Source organism: Triticum aestivum, chromosome 5D (assembly GCF_018294505.1).
Source record: "Triticum aestivum cultivar Chinese Spring chromosome 5D, IWGSC CS RefSeq v2.1, whole genome shotgun sequence".
In the NCBI taxonomy this organism is placed as follows: Eukaryota; Viridiplantae; Streptophyta; class Magnoliopsida; order Poales; family Poaceae; genus Triticum; species Triticum aestivum.
In genome coordinates, this window is record NC_057808.1 from 338,082,378 (window position 1) to 338,097,099 (window position 14,722).

The following is a 14,722-nucleotide window of genomic DNA, read 5'->3' on the forward strand; positions in this document are numbered from 1 at the left end:
GCGAAGCCCCGGCTCATGTGATCCGCAAATATCACTACCTCCCCGTCCTTTGGCTGTGGTCTCTCTTCTGACGGGTCAGGGGCACGGTAGGACATGACGTCCTTCTTGGGCAGATATCCAGACTTGACAAAATCTGCTAGGGTCTCATTGGTGACGTTGGACCTCATCCAGTTGCAGGTGATGGAGGCTTTAGGAGCTTTGGGAGGCATGGTGACTGTTGGAAGCCTATGATACAGGGAAGAAATGTCCGGTTTAATAATGAGCCGGAGGAGACTTACAAGTTAAGGTTTAATATGGCGGCTTATGGAGGGGACTAATGATATATGTCTAAGTGCGTCAGGTCATCTAAGCCGCTGGTGTGCCTGAGGGTAACTCAGATTGTCTACGACCTTATCACAGATGACCCAGAAAATTTTATGGCGCATGGTTTTCTTTAAGCCGGAAGGGTTCTACGGCGCGTGGTTTCTTTAAACCGGAACTGTAAACCGCCGAGATTCAATGATTGCAGTTTTTTACTAAGTGTGGTAAACAGGTTTCACACATCGCAGTAAAAAATTTGGATCAAAATGGTCGGGTAAAAGAAAAGTTTCTAGACCTAGAAACAGACGAGAGGAGGTTCTTGAGCTTGAACAAGGCTCTTATGCAGTAAAAAGAGGGATATTTGCATGAGAAATGGGTCTTCAACGTCTACCGCGGTAAATCTATACATAGCTAAGATCAAAAAGGGGCAGTAAAATTCAAATCTACTGAGAGCCGTGATGAACTACGAAGAACAGAGGAAGAACTATGAAGCCCTAGAGCGGAGCTGCTCTATGGAGTGGCGAGGACTCACCGGAGCTGAGGAGGAGCGGAGGTTGCCGCCGTTTGTCTGGACCGAGTCAGGGTGATGCAGCGGCCAAGGTTGACGAAGACCGGGGGCGCGACGGCGGCGGTAGTAGCAGAGCTCGGGCAGGGGAGCAGTGGCGCGAGGAAGAAGATGAAGGAGAGAGAAGTGGCTGAGAGCCCGTCGGGCCGGCCTATTTATAAGGGAGAGCCCATAAGTGGGCGCGAGAATCAAGGAGACCCCGGCGTGGTTATCTCCTCACGAGACGCCTCGATTTTCGGGATGACAGTAAATGTAAAGATCCGTTGCGGATCTGGCGGAGTAAAAAACGGGCTTAATGGAAGATGACGTCACGGCGGATTATCCGGAGTCCAGAGGATGACGTCACACCGGGTTATGGTCTTCACACAATTGTAAGCCGGCGATTTTCTGTCGAAGGGATTGAAGATTGACATGAGCCGGCTCAAATCAATCTGGGGCCTAATGTTGAGGATATAGACCTTAGAGTTACCCGCCAGGAGGGGCCGGGTTACTCATATGGTCATTGCCAGAAGCCCGGCGCCAAGCCTGAAGATGGTGGGCTAAAGATGGGCTTAAGACCCGGATATGGCTTAAAGCCCGTAGTTGCAATCATTATTATGCTAGAACTTGTAGTGTAAGGCAAGGATAGTTGAGAGTCCGAGCCGGACACTCTTATGAGCCGGCCGGGACTCTGAGAGCTGCTGGGCGTCAGCCTCCCTATATAAAGGGACGACCCGGCAGCGGTTTAGGGACGACAACAATCTCATCGAAAGCCAGGCATAGCAGTTAAGCTCCCTGGTCATCGAAACCCTAATCAATACCACCTCAAACTGGACGTAGGCTTTTACCTTCACCGTAAGGGGCCGAACCAGTATAAACCCTCGTGTTCCTTGTCCCACTTAACCCCTTCAAGCTTCCTAGTTGCGATGGCTCCACGACTAAGTCCTAACTCGAGGACATCTGCCGTGACAATTCCACGACAGTTGGCGCCCACCGTGGGGCAAGCGCACGGTGGATTTGAGTTCTTGAAGGGCAGCTTCGAAGGGCTCAAGGGATACGCTGTGGGCCGGATGACCAAGAGTCATCGCGGCAAGCTCTACATCGACGATGCAGACTGGGGCCCCGACGCCGGCTCAATTGAGTACGGGTACCGGGTCCCCTTCGGCGGAATTCATGTTTTCATTGGCAAGATTGGTGAGCCGGATCTCTGCGCTGCGGGCCCGGCCTGCCTTAAGGCATGCTTTTGTGGGGTGTATCCATGGAGGACTCTTTGATCGATCTGGATCTGGTGATGAGACGGCCGCCGGCTCTGACGGTGAGTCGGCCACCGATGAGTCAAACTCGTTGTATCAACTTCAAGATGGCAGGCTCATGGGTTGTTCCGATGGTGACAGTATTCCGGACCCGTTTGAGCCGCCAAGTCAGGTTGGAGTCTTTATGGCTGGTGCGCAGCCTATTTAGAACCCCGCTGCTGGAGCGGGAAACCCGATGCCTTCTCCGGCTCAGGTACTGATGGATCTCACGGACAAGATGACGGCCCTGTTAACCGCCACGGTTGATCCGGCAGATCAAGCCCAGCACGATGTGGAGGTGGCACATTGAACATTATGTTTGCACATACAATCCTCACTAAATTTATGTCAATTGTTTCTACCATTCTAACCCATGGGCATATATACTATTTTTAATATATAAATGGAGGTATAATATTATTGGTCCTCCCATTTAGTATGTCCATGGTGTTTCCTCATATTGAGCTAGGCTATTCTACCAATCGTCTGTCTTGGGCCAGTTGGCCTCTGCCACGTTTGCCCGCGTAACGTTCCACCAGTAAAAAAGAAACGTGCCCTCCAAACATGTCCGTGCTATCTAGCCCAACAAATCAAACCCACCACCCTGTTTAGGAGATGAGGCAAAAAAATAGTTGACCGTTACTGGAATCAAACTCACAACCTCCAGTGTTTTTGGCGTTGATTGTGTTACCCGACAAAAAAAGTGTTGATTATTTTAAAATAAAATTGAATTTAGTTTTTGTTTGTGTCCTTCACGGATTGGAATCCAGATAACATAAACACATGGCACAAGTATTTGATTGTGCAGATGTGGGTCATGTGGCCGGGATCTCAAACGCGACCGTTCGCTGGTCTGTCCATGTAGGTGATGCAATTTTTTATTGGTTCCAAGCTTAGGTGGAATGTTCGTCGTGTAGTGGACATCGTTACCGACAATGATGACAAAGAAAAGAAGTGGTAACTGGAAGGGGGACGCTAGGGGTGATAATTTATTTCTCCCGTTGCAACGCACAGGCACTTTTACTAGTCCACTATAATAGATGAAAAATAAATGGATTACTAATTTCGATAGTAAAGTAATGTTGGGTCCATTTCTTTTGAATTTCCACTTTGTCTGAATCTCAATAGTACATAATCATGTTCCACGTGTGTCTCCAAAGTGCTTTTTGATTAGTTCACGTGGGCTCGATGTTTTGGCCGGTTATGAAGGAAGCTCTACGTCTCCACGTCCGCGTGCTCACTGCGTCGATCCACGTAGAGGGTAAAATTCACGGCCAAGAGCCGCTGGCGACGTGGGCACCGTCGCGGCCACCGCGCCCAGCTCGTCACGGGTTGGCTCTCGCACGTAGGACGGCCTATAAATTCTGGCCACTTGCTCCGAACAATACAGCAACAAACACTCGGCGAGACATAAAACAACAACTAGCAAATCATCTAGGCAGTTCATCGCTTGTCGCAGCATCTCCTTGCGTCCTTCGTGCACCTTCCGCGGCTGCCTAATGGCGACTATGATGGCCATGAACTCCTTCGTCGGTGTCGCCGTCCTGCCTCGGGGCTCAGCTGGCGGCTTCGGCGCCGATTCTCTGCCGGCGCTGGGCCGACGCGGCCTTGTCGTAAGGGCACAAACCGAGGGCCCGAGTGCACCACCGCCAAACAAACCCAAGGTATGCATGCCATATAGGCAGCACGGCGCCGTAAGCCGTAGCTAAACGCAGTCGAGTGGCAAAGTTTCTGATATTTGTTCCTGACACAGGCGAGCATCTCCATCTGGGACGCGATGGCGTTCAGCGGCCCTGCGCCAGAGCGCATCAACGGGCGTCTGGCCATGGTGGGTTTCGTGACTGCGCTCGCCGTGGAAGCAGGCCGTGGCGACGGGCTCCTCTTGCAGCTCGGCAGCGGCACCGGGCAGGCGTGGTTCGCCTACTCCGTGGCGGTGCTGTCCGTGGCGTCGCTGGTGCCGCTGCTCCAGGGCGAGAGCGCCGAGGGCAGAGCCGGCGCCATCATGAACGCCAACGCGGAGCTCTGGAATGGTCGCTTCGCCATGCTCGGCCTCGTCGCTCTGGCGGCCACAGAGATCATCACTGGCGCGCCCTTCATCAACGTGTAGAATAAGTTAGCTTTGTTGTCGACCGGATAACACAACATGTACTCCTCCGTTCCTAAATATTTGTCTTTCTAGACATTTCAAATGACTACCACATATGAATGTATGTAGACATATTTTAGAGTGTAGAGTCACTCAGTTTGCTTCTTATGTAATCATTTGTTGAAATGCCTAGAAAGACAAGTATTTAGGAACGGAGGGAGTACTTAGCTTGTACTAGGACACAACCTGTACTTAGCTAGTAGGACATGACGTGCAGCTTTGTTTTAGTGTGTGTTCTTCATCCTCGTATTCTTTGTAGTACTGCTAATTAAAGACGGTTCATCCTTCCTTTTTCTCACTCGAAATATACTGACATGAATTCATTTTTCTACCACGTTATTAAGACATGTAGGTTCCTTTGAATATGTATCAGTTTTGCTAAAGCACATCTAGATATGCTTTAAGTATTGCACATCTAAGTCTTATGTTATTGATTTTACGTAAAGTTCGTGCTGACAAATTTTTTGTCCTTTTTTCTCTTTCTAGATTGATTGAGTCACTTAGATGTGCGATAATTAGGGCACATCTAGATGTGCCCTAAACAAACCCCTTCTAAGTTGTACATGCACCGATCCTAAAAAAAAAACTTGTACCCGCACCTATACTGAGGAACATATATTATATTTTAAAAAACGACTACTCCCGGATGCACGTTTCTGGCTCGAGGTTACACGTAGGGATGATATCGAGCGGATGAACAAGCAGCTTGGGGACTTCAAAGAAAAGGACAATGTGCGATGTTTGATCCATCGCGCACGATTTGCGTCCGACGACTGATATCATCGCATATGGTCGTCAAAAGCAAAACGTGGGCGACGTCAAGCACAGTGTTCTGCACATCCGATCGAGTGTGATGATGGGGGCTTCACACACATTTCAGTTTGATTCATCGTGTGCGATACAGGCACATGGTTTCTACTTATATTATTGTTTTTATTTGAAAAAAGTAAAAATTATCTTTTAATCATGTTTTTAGAGACAACTATTCCTAAACAGACAAAATTTCTAACGGACAACAAGAGACATGAGTCTACCAAGATTGGTTACTAGTGATGTGAAGAGAAAAGAATGGTTGTGAATGATTATTCATCCTGCCTGCGATGTTCGGTATAGGGGATATCACCGGCAGGGGGCCGCCCTTCGCTACCTCGACAGCTTCCCAGTTCTTCTTTACCTCTTTCTTGGCGCTGCATCGCCATGTATCGGCCCTAGGGCATGTACCCCTGCTACTGTTTTTCTTTTTGTCTGTTGTCTTTGCACTTTAGTAGACTTGTTGGATCTGTAAGGGCCTCAGTTTAAGTCCGGGCAAGCGCCTTGTTTTAAAAAACAATTATTCATCCATGATATATGCTTCATACCCATTGCAATGCAAAAATTGCGAATCCGAAGAGCATCTCAATGATCAAGGTGAGTATAGTACAGATATAATATAACAACTTATAATAGTTGTGAGAAATGCAATCATAGTATGAAGGTCATAGAATTAGTGATTTATGCATGTGTCGCTGAGACTCTACATCAAATAAGAAATATGAGGGTAGAATGCATCTTACTTAGTATGATCTATAATGAAGTGCATCCTATTCACTGCTTCTGCTTAGTTAATTTATATGATAATGCATAAGTGATCAATGACCGAGAGTGGATTGCAAACGCCTTGGGAAAACAAATCTTTTGCAGCCCTCATAGAAAAATGAAGAAAAAGATGTACACCATGAAGAAAACCTCTGATGCAATAATTGGGAAAATCAAATGATGAAATCTACACTTACCAAATTAACTTGCAGGAAAATAATGAGGTTGACGAAGAGCAGCACACTCAACACAATCAAGTGTGTTTGGAAAAAAGAAGAATACACAATCAAATATGCATGGATAAAAGAAGAATGTATTGAGGAAGAAGGGGAGGAGGAACAGATTGATCTCATGCTCACACCTTCACTTTTGATAGTTATTTTCTGCACGCCATTAATATGACCTTTAATGGTGTGTCCCTTCCCTTGAAGAATGTATAACTGCTATGAATACAAGAGAACTGCTTTACACGTTGAACAAGTTTGCATGTATATTACGTTCTTCGCTTCAAGTTTCATGTAGATGTTGTAAGTCCGAGGAGCTCATCGATTTCTCAGTGCACAGAATATTTCCAAAGTCATGAATATATGGCTATATAATGTGCAGAGGGGCACAAATTCATGCAAGGTATTTCCATAATCGGACATGGCTATATGATTTGCAGAAGGGGCCCAAATTTTCAGCAAGGTATTTCTGAACTAGGATATATTTAAAATTAGAGGAGGACCCAGATTCCCGCAGAATATTTCTTGTAGTTAAAATGGACTTCACAGAAGCCATGAAGATGCCCACAAAGAGTCTGTGATGATAGGGAAGATCGCCAAGAATGTCATGGGGACTTGCAAGTGGCAAGTTGTTGCCCTCCTTTCCTCGATGAGTACCTTACCCCGGACATCGCCAACAAGCGTCACCAATGCTCATCAAACGCCTGCCAAGGCTTCAAGAACTTCGACAAGACCTAGTAAGTTTATTGACTCGAAGACACAAAAAAGACTTTGATGACTCAGACTCTAAGGGACTCTTGTTGTGATAATGGCTTCGATCCTACTTTAGGCAATTAGGCTATACAAGGCCCCTCATGGGCGAGTAACTCATTCACTCCCACTTTCATAAACTCAAGAGGACGGGCCACTCTCCCCCCTCTCTAGCGCAAGGCTGATTGGAGGTTGAGAATAAGAGTACGAGAGACCTAGTAAGGCTCGGACTAGTCAAGAGTCGTGGGACTTGAGAAGCGGCAACACTCCAAGTGTTTCGTGCACCGAGCACCACTTTTGACAGCTCGCCTCATAGGATGTATGTCGTGCTCCAATGAGGCGGCTGAACCTATTCATCATTGTGTCACTTTGTCATATGCACGACGATCTTCACTATAAAATCGTTGTACACCACCCTCGCCCCCGCCTACTCATTGGAAAACACATTGTCAAGGATATACGTTGTCGGTAGATGTCTCTTGAACAACAATTATCACTAAACTACTAAATTATTTAGCACTAGTTACGGCGGGAATACAACCGGTTGCGGGCTGGCCGAACCCACCGCAGCGGGCGGCCTCCTCCTCCTCTGTGTCGACCAAGGCGAACTGTTGCCAAGGAGGTTCCTCGCGGCCGAGCGCCACAACCATGCCGACTCTGGGCCCATGCGACTTCGGTATGGATGGTGAATTCGCCCCGCTTGACATATCGTCGGGCGTGGCGCAGGCTTGATGGCCCTAGTACCACTATTGACATATCGTCGGGCGTGGCGCAGGCTTGATGGCCATTGTAAAGAAAAATAATAATCTTCATAGTTTCTTGAATACCAAGTACCACTTACATCAGATCAACTCGTATGCATGCGGCAATGATACTCACGTGAGTACAACAATTACCGTCGAGGAGAAACTGTACATGCTGCTTTCCTGCCTGCGAGGTTCCCAAATTTACATCACGTACGTGTCTCTCAAAGCGCTTTTGATTAGCTCGGCCGAGAAACCAAAAACCGAATCACATAGTGCTGCGCGCCGACAGAAGCTTGTCCTCGATGCTTTGCGACCTCTCTGTTTGGCGGGTTATGAAAGAAGCGCCCTCCGCAGGTTGGCCTCCACGTCCGCGTACTCGCTGCCTCGCTCCACGTAGAGGATATTCATTTCACGGCCGGGAGCTGCTCGCGACGTGGGCACCGCCGCGGCCACCTCGTCACGGGTTGGCTCGCGCGGAGCGTGGCCTATAAATTCTGCCCACGCACTCAAAACAATACACCAGCAAACACTCGGCGACACACACAAACAACAAGTAGCAATCATCTAGCCAATTCTTCCCTTCTCTCCTTCGTCCACCTTCCGCGTCTGATTCATGGCACCCATGGTGACCATGAGCTCCTTCGCCGGTGCCGCCGTCCTGCCGCGTGCCTCGGCCGGCCACTTCGGTGCCCAGTCTCTGCCAGCACTAGGCCGACGCGCCCTCGTCGTCAGGGCACAAACCGAAGGCCCGAGTGCACCACCGCCAAACAAACCCAAGGTACGTATCCACATAAGCAACACGGTGCGGTATCAATTAAGCCTCTACATAGTGTTATTCGGTTCAGTGCCAGGTTTCTGATATTTGTTCCTGCACAGGCGAGCACCTCGATCTGGGACGCGCTCGCGTTCGCCGGCCCCGCTCCTGAGCGCATCAACGGGCGTCTGGCCATGGTGGGCTTCGTGACTGCACTCGCCGTGGAGGCAGGCCGCGGCGACGGGCTCCTCTCGCAGCTCGGCAGCGGCACCGGACAGGCGTGGTTCGCCTACTCCGTGGCGGTGCTGTCCGTGGCGTCTCTGGTGCCGCTGCTCCAGGGCGAGAGCGCCGAGGGCAGAGCCGGCACCATCATGAATGCAAACGCAGAGCTCTGGAACGGCCGCTTCGCCATGCTCGGCCTCGTCGCGCTCGCCGCCACCGAGATCATCACCGGCGCTCCCTTCATCAACGTCTAAAACTAGCTTTGTTGCCGATCGAATAACACAGCCTGTAGCTGGTAGGACATGTAAATGATGAGAACTGATCATCTTTCATATTCTTTGTAGTGCTTATACTAATTAAAGACAGTTTATACTATCGGAGCTGCTTCGTTCCTCGTTCGAAACTTTTTGTATGAAAAAATTGGCACATAGACTAAAGACCGCCAATAGACTAAAAATCAATAAGCTTCATGTACGTGCAGTTTAAATTTAAAATATATTAACTAAATGTCTGGAAATTCACTCTATGACTTAAATATATCAAACAATCCTCGAAGAAGGTCAAATTGTGATGGCGTATGCTTAGATTTATTTTAAGGTCAAATGATGAATCAACCGACACTTCACCTTCAAATTTGGCCATTCCTTCTCGAAACTTAAATTATTTCTCCAAGCTGGACCGATTTCCATGCAGTATATGTCATAACTTTTGCAAAACCTTCTCAAAGTTTTACCTTGCATATTGATGCCATATGATGATACCCTGTCAGGTTTCATATTTTTTAGATTTTGTTTCTCTTTTTCTAGAAACTAAAAATCGATAAGCTCCATGTCCGGGGTTGAGTCTTGGCACCCAGATGTTTGAATTCATTTTCTTTTCTTGAATAAAGCCTACACACATACTAAAGAATACCAATAGTATTTTTCAATCCACTTTTCCCAATTTTTTCATGCACTTACAATTCAAAGATGAATTATATTCACTAAATGCCTGGAAATGCACTAAATGATCTAAATATAGAAATCCTGAAAAATGCCAAATTGTGGCTTGGAACATGTGATAATGTATGTTGAGCATAGAAAAAGTTCCAAGATAAAACAATGAAGCAACCGGTCCCGCTGGACGGGGGGACACAAACCAATGGCTGTCAACGACCACCGTTAAGCAAGTCCCGCCCCTAGCCCTCTGGCCATGGCCTATGTGAGCTTGCACGCCGCCATGCCCATGGCGATCAACGCCGATCCGCCAATGACACAGCCGCGCAAGCGAGCTCAACCCAGACCGACACCACAACTGAACCATGAGTCAGGAGAGCACAACGCGGAAGCACGAACTAGCGCAGACAAGTCAGCCTTCTGAACCTGCTCGCCGACAGACGTCCTCCGCTACCAGAGGAGCCCCGCCTATGTAGCAAGGAACCGCCGCCCCAGCACCACGCTAGACGCGCTCCAAGCTGCGTGAGCCAGCCCTACCCAACGATGCCCCTTGCCGCACGCCGCCCAGGAGGTGAACAATGCGCGCCTCCAAGGCCAGGAGCAACGGTCGCGGCCATGTGCGAGCCACTCCACCCACACATCCACGCCGCCACTGCGTTGTCGCCGCGTCCACACACACATGCGCCTAGCCGCCACGCCGCCGCTGGCCACCAGATTAGGATCGCCCCCCCTCCCCCCACACGCTTGAGGCCCCGCTACCCGAAAAGACATGCAGGCGGGAGAAGAAGCCCGCCGCCTTCACAACCACGCGGGCTTCGCACGGCGGCGCAAGAAAGAAGAAGGACAGGGAAGGGGAGGGGATGGCGGCGCTAGGGTTGGCGCCCGGGTCGCTCGCGGGAGCAACATGGGGCCGAGATTGGAATGGGTGACATTCATTGTACACATTATTGCGAGCTTCTCTCGGAGAATGACAATGGTTGGAGTGGCTTTGGTGATATGGGACATTTGGAAGACGCACAACAAAATGTGCTTCTATGAGGGTGTTCCCGAGGGAGCTATTTGACCTCATTCACTTGATATGCCGTTACATTGATGATTGGACCGGTGTCTAAAAGGAAAAGCGACGGTGTTTCTCCAACGAGAATACAAAAGACTCGTCGTGGTGATGACTAGGTGTTTGATTGTGCCAAAGGATAGGCACCGGTGGAGCGACGGATTGCGAGTTTGCAGACAGTGCATCGTCTTGAACACCTTAAGACCAGAAAACGCTTCAATGATCAACACTGTGATATCGTATTTGGGACAGTGCCTAATGATTTTTTTCGGCCAGAAAAACCTCTAATGGTCGTGTTTTTTTTGTGAAAGCACTATCACTATGTGGTCGTCTTGTTAAACAAGTCGGGAGATCCCTTTCATAAAAAGAAAAAACAGTTACCACTTTACCGGCAAGAATAAAGTTCACATATCCATACAAAAAAAAGGTTTACATGCTGCCTTCCTGCATGCAAGGCTTCGCTTATGTACACAGATACGTGTGTCTCTGGTGCTTTTGGTTGGCTTGAGCTAGAAACAAAACCCGAATCACATCACATTGTGCGGAGCGTCGACACAAGCTTCTTGTCCATTAATTCTGGAGTCCTCCTTCGCAACTTGTCTGTGTGTTTGGCGTTTCAGAGCCCTCCGCACGGTGGCCTCCACGTCCGCGTAGCCGCTGCCTCGCTCCACGTAGAGGGTAATTCACGGCCGGGAGCAGCTCGCGACGTGGGCACTGCCGCGGCTACCGCGCGCGGCTCGTCACGGGTTGGCTCTCGCGGAGCACGGCCTATAAATTGTGCCCGCTCTCTCGAAACAACACAACAACAACCAGAACTGTACTAGCAATCATATTTGCCAGTTGCAGCATCTGTAGCTTTTTTCTTTCTATTCGTGCACCTTCCGTCCCCGGCAGATTAATGGCGACTGTGATGGCCATGAGCTCCTTCGCCGGTGTGGCCGTCCTGCCGCGGGGCTCAGCTGGGCAGCGCTTCGGCGCCCGGTCTCTGCCGGCACTGGGCCGACGCGCACTCGTCGTCAGGGCACAGGCCGAGGGCCCGAGCGCACCACCGCCAACCAAACCCAAGGCGAGCACCTCGATCTGGGACGCGATGGCGTTCAGTGGCCCTGCGCCGGAGCGCATCAACGGGCGGCTGGCGATGGTGGGCTTCGTGACGGCGCTCGCGGTGGAGGCAGGCCGCGGCGACGGGCTCCTCTCACAGCTCGGCAGCGGCACCGGGCAGGCGTGGTTCGCCTACACCGTGGCGGTGCTGTCCATGGCATCGCTGGTGCCTTTGCTCCAGGGCGACAGCGCCGAGGGCAGAGCCGGCGCCATCATGAACGCCAACGCGGAGCTCTGGAACGGACGATTCGCCATGCTCGGCCTGGTCGCTCTGGCGGCAACGGAGATCATCACTGGCTCGCCCTTCATCAACGTGTAAAACTAACTTTATTGTCGACCGGATAACACAACCTGTACTGAGTAGGACATGTAAATGATGAGAACCGATCATCCTCGTATTCTTTGTAGTACTAATTAAAGATACATAGTTCATATGCTACCAGGAGCTGAATTGTTTGTCATTCGAAATCTTCTTAAAAATAAGAGATGGGTTGCAATATAATAGGCTTATGAAGGTACCATGTCTCAGATATAAAAACTGAAATTATACGGTTGGATTCCTTAAAAATGCCCGATAGTCAGATAGGGGATGCATGGCTCTCCTGCATCTTTAATTTCGGAGAGAGAGAGAGTCTTAAACTTCAACTTTGCTCTTGTAGCATTCACACAAAGTTGATTTTACAATTAACCAGTACAGTACATTTCATGCACACTGTGATTTATCAGTTAATACGACCAATTGAATTTTATCCATCCTTCTATTTTTCATGATAATTCAGAATTTTACACCAAAAAGCGTAGAAATTATTTCGGTATTCCATTACAATATCATCAGTCAATCCACTAGTTTCTAGGAAGATACCTGGCTAGGGGACAATCCGCTTGCGGTTCAGTACTCATCTTTGTATAATATTGTGCGTAAGAAAGATGATACAGTACAATCAGTCCTTGGTTCAACACCTCTGAACATCCAATTCAGGAGGGCCTTGATTGGCGATAAATGGATGGCGTGGCTCCATTTAGTTCGTAGGTTGATGTTGGTCAACCTATCTCATGCGCGTGACGTCTTTAGATGGAGACTAAATACCAATGGGGTGTTTACTGTCAAGTCTATGTATGAAGATCTTATTAACACGGGGCCTGTGTTCCGTAGAAAGCATATATGGAAAATCAAAGTACCTTTAAAGATTAAAAAAATTATGTGGTTTGTCCAGAGTTCCTCACCAAAGATAATTTGGCTAAACGAAATTGGAATGTGTAAGAAGTGTTGTTTTTGTGATAAGGATGAAACAATTCAACATCTTTTTATTTCCTGCCCTTTTGCGACTTTGATTTGGCGCACGGTTCATGTTGCATATAATTTGCCACCACCAACAAGTATCCCAAATTTGTTTGAAAACTGGTTGGTTGGTATCAACAAAATACTTAAGGGTCATATCCGTGTAGGGGTTTGTGCCTTACTTTGGGCAATTTGGAATTGCCGGAATGACTGTGTTTTTAACAGGTCTCGCTCTATTAACTTTTTGCAAGTTATCTTCAGAGCCACCGCATCGATCCGTATGTGGTCATCACTTCAGCGTGGGGACGCTGGGGGCTCATGGCCTTTGGGTGCAACCGTCTGGAGATGGTTTCACATGCGTTATTCAACCGGTTTGGCTGGCATGTCACTAATAGATTATGTGGTTAAGTCATATAATCTTTCGTTTGTACCCACTATCTGTGGTGTTTTCTTTTTCTTTTTGTCGTTTTAGTTGATACCATATACGTTTCAGACCTATTTATTTCCTTTTAATAAAATTGGCTATGTGCATCATGATGATGCGGAGGCCGGGGTCTTTCCCCTTTTCGAAAAAAATTACAATATCATCAAGAACAAGAGGGAAAAAAACTATTATTGTGTTCGGGATTTCGATCGAAATCGCCTTTTATGGGTGTATTAAGTAGAAATACCATTTTTTGCAGTATCATGTGATACTGCAAATATAAATGGGATCAAGAATATAAAGTAGGATTATGGGACCCTAAAAGACGAATACAAGACTCAACAGGACGAATATGAAAGCCTAGAATAATCTAAATATACGGAATCCTAAAAGATGAGTGTGAATATAAAACCCTAGAAGACAAATATCGTATCCCAGAGAATGAATATAGGACTTTAGAAGAAGACTCGAAATATGAATATAAGAGCCCAGAAAGGATATATATGACCTTTGATGAATATGGAATTCTAGAGGAAGACCCGTAAGACGAATGTGGCAACCCCGAGGATGCTCACATGACAAATAGATGACTTTAGAGGAAGACTCGGAGGACGAACATGAGAGCCTAGAGAAAGATTTCATCATAAAAAGAAGGTTTGATTGAGCATCGAGGAACAAAAGAATTTACTCTAAAATGCCAAACATAAGTTGATCCTTTTCCGTTCGTTCATCAAGAATTGCATATTGCCAAGATCTTCATCCGTAAATTTACTTGACAATAAGTCTACTAGGCAGACTGGTCCGGGTGAAGTGAAAAGAAAGCCATATGGAACTCCAAATATTTTCTGAAAATATATTCATTTTCCTGAAGAGATAGATAAAATATTGAGTGGTTTGCCGCCCCGATCACCGAGCCGGACGAGACTCGCGACAAGGAAAGTGGGGCGCTACGCACCAAAAGAATGAAGGAAATAAAGGAAACTGCGAGAAAGAAGAGAAGCAAACCCAAATCAAGATGCAAGATAGGACAAGGCGCTTACGCGCTTACGCGGACACCAGCGGGAGCTGCTTTGGGGCTTTCTGGATGAGGGCCGCTTTCATGGCGGCCTCGTGCCGCTTGGTCGCGGCGGCCGAGGTCTTGATCTTCTTGGGCCGGCTGCCAAACAGCCCAGCGTCGGCCCGACGCTTCGGCGCGCCGCCTGTTGCAGTCGGCACGGCCGAGGAGCCGGCGCCCGTCCTGTCGGCGCCATGAGCGCGGCATGGCTCGTCGTCCTCCTTGTCGTCGTCCGGCCACCCTTCGAGACCGCCTCCTGAGGAGCCGCCTGCACCTTCGCCGCCGCTTCCTACGGCGTCGTCCTCCTCCTGGGGGCGGCCGC

At 48.5% G+C, this 14,722-nt stretch overlaps 3 protein-coding genes across 3 annotated transcripts; all 3 read left to right on the forward strand.

Annotated features, from left to right (window-relative positions):
- The first annotated feature begins 3,530 nt into the window (after positions 1-3,530).
- Positions 3,531-4,580, forward strand: LOC123124838 (low molecular mass early light-inducible protein HV90, chloroplastic). Its single transcript, XM_044545390.1, has 2 exons — positions 3,531-3,800; positions 3,890-4,580. The coding sequence occupies exons 1-2, from the start codon at positions 3,636-3,638 to the stop codon at positions 4,241-4,243; spliced, it is 519 nt and encodes a 172-aa protein (XP_044401325.1). The 5' UTR covers positions 3,531-3,635; the 3' UTR covers positions 4,244-4,580.
- Positions 4,581-8,089: 3,509 nt separating this feature from the next.
- LOC123124839 (low molecular mass early light-inducible protein HV90, chloroplastic-like) lies at positions 8,090-8,928 on the forward strand. Its single transcript, XM_044545391.1, has 2 exons — positions 8,090-8,355; positions 8,454-8,928. Exons 1-2 carry the CDS (start codon positions 8,191-8,193, stop codon positions 8,805-8,807), a joined length of 519 nt encoding a protein of 172 aa, XP_044401326.1. The 5' UTR covers positions 8,090-8,190; the 3' UTR covers positions 8,808-8,928.
- Positions 8,929-11,332: 2,404 nt separating this feature from the next.
- LOC123124840 (low molecular mass early light-inducible protein HV90, chloroplastic-like) lies at positions 11,333-12,154 on the forward strand. The gene has a single exon (XM_044545392.1). The coding sequence runs from the start codon at positions 11,441-11,443 to the stop codon at positions 11,960-11,962; it is 522 nt and encodes a 173-aa protein (XP_044401327.1). The 5' UTR covers positions 11,333-11,440; the 3' UTR covers positions 11,963-12,154.
- The last annotated feature ends 2,568 nt before the right edge of the window (positions 12,155-14,722 follow it).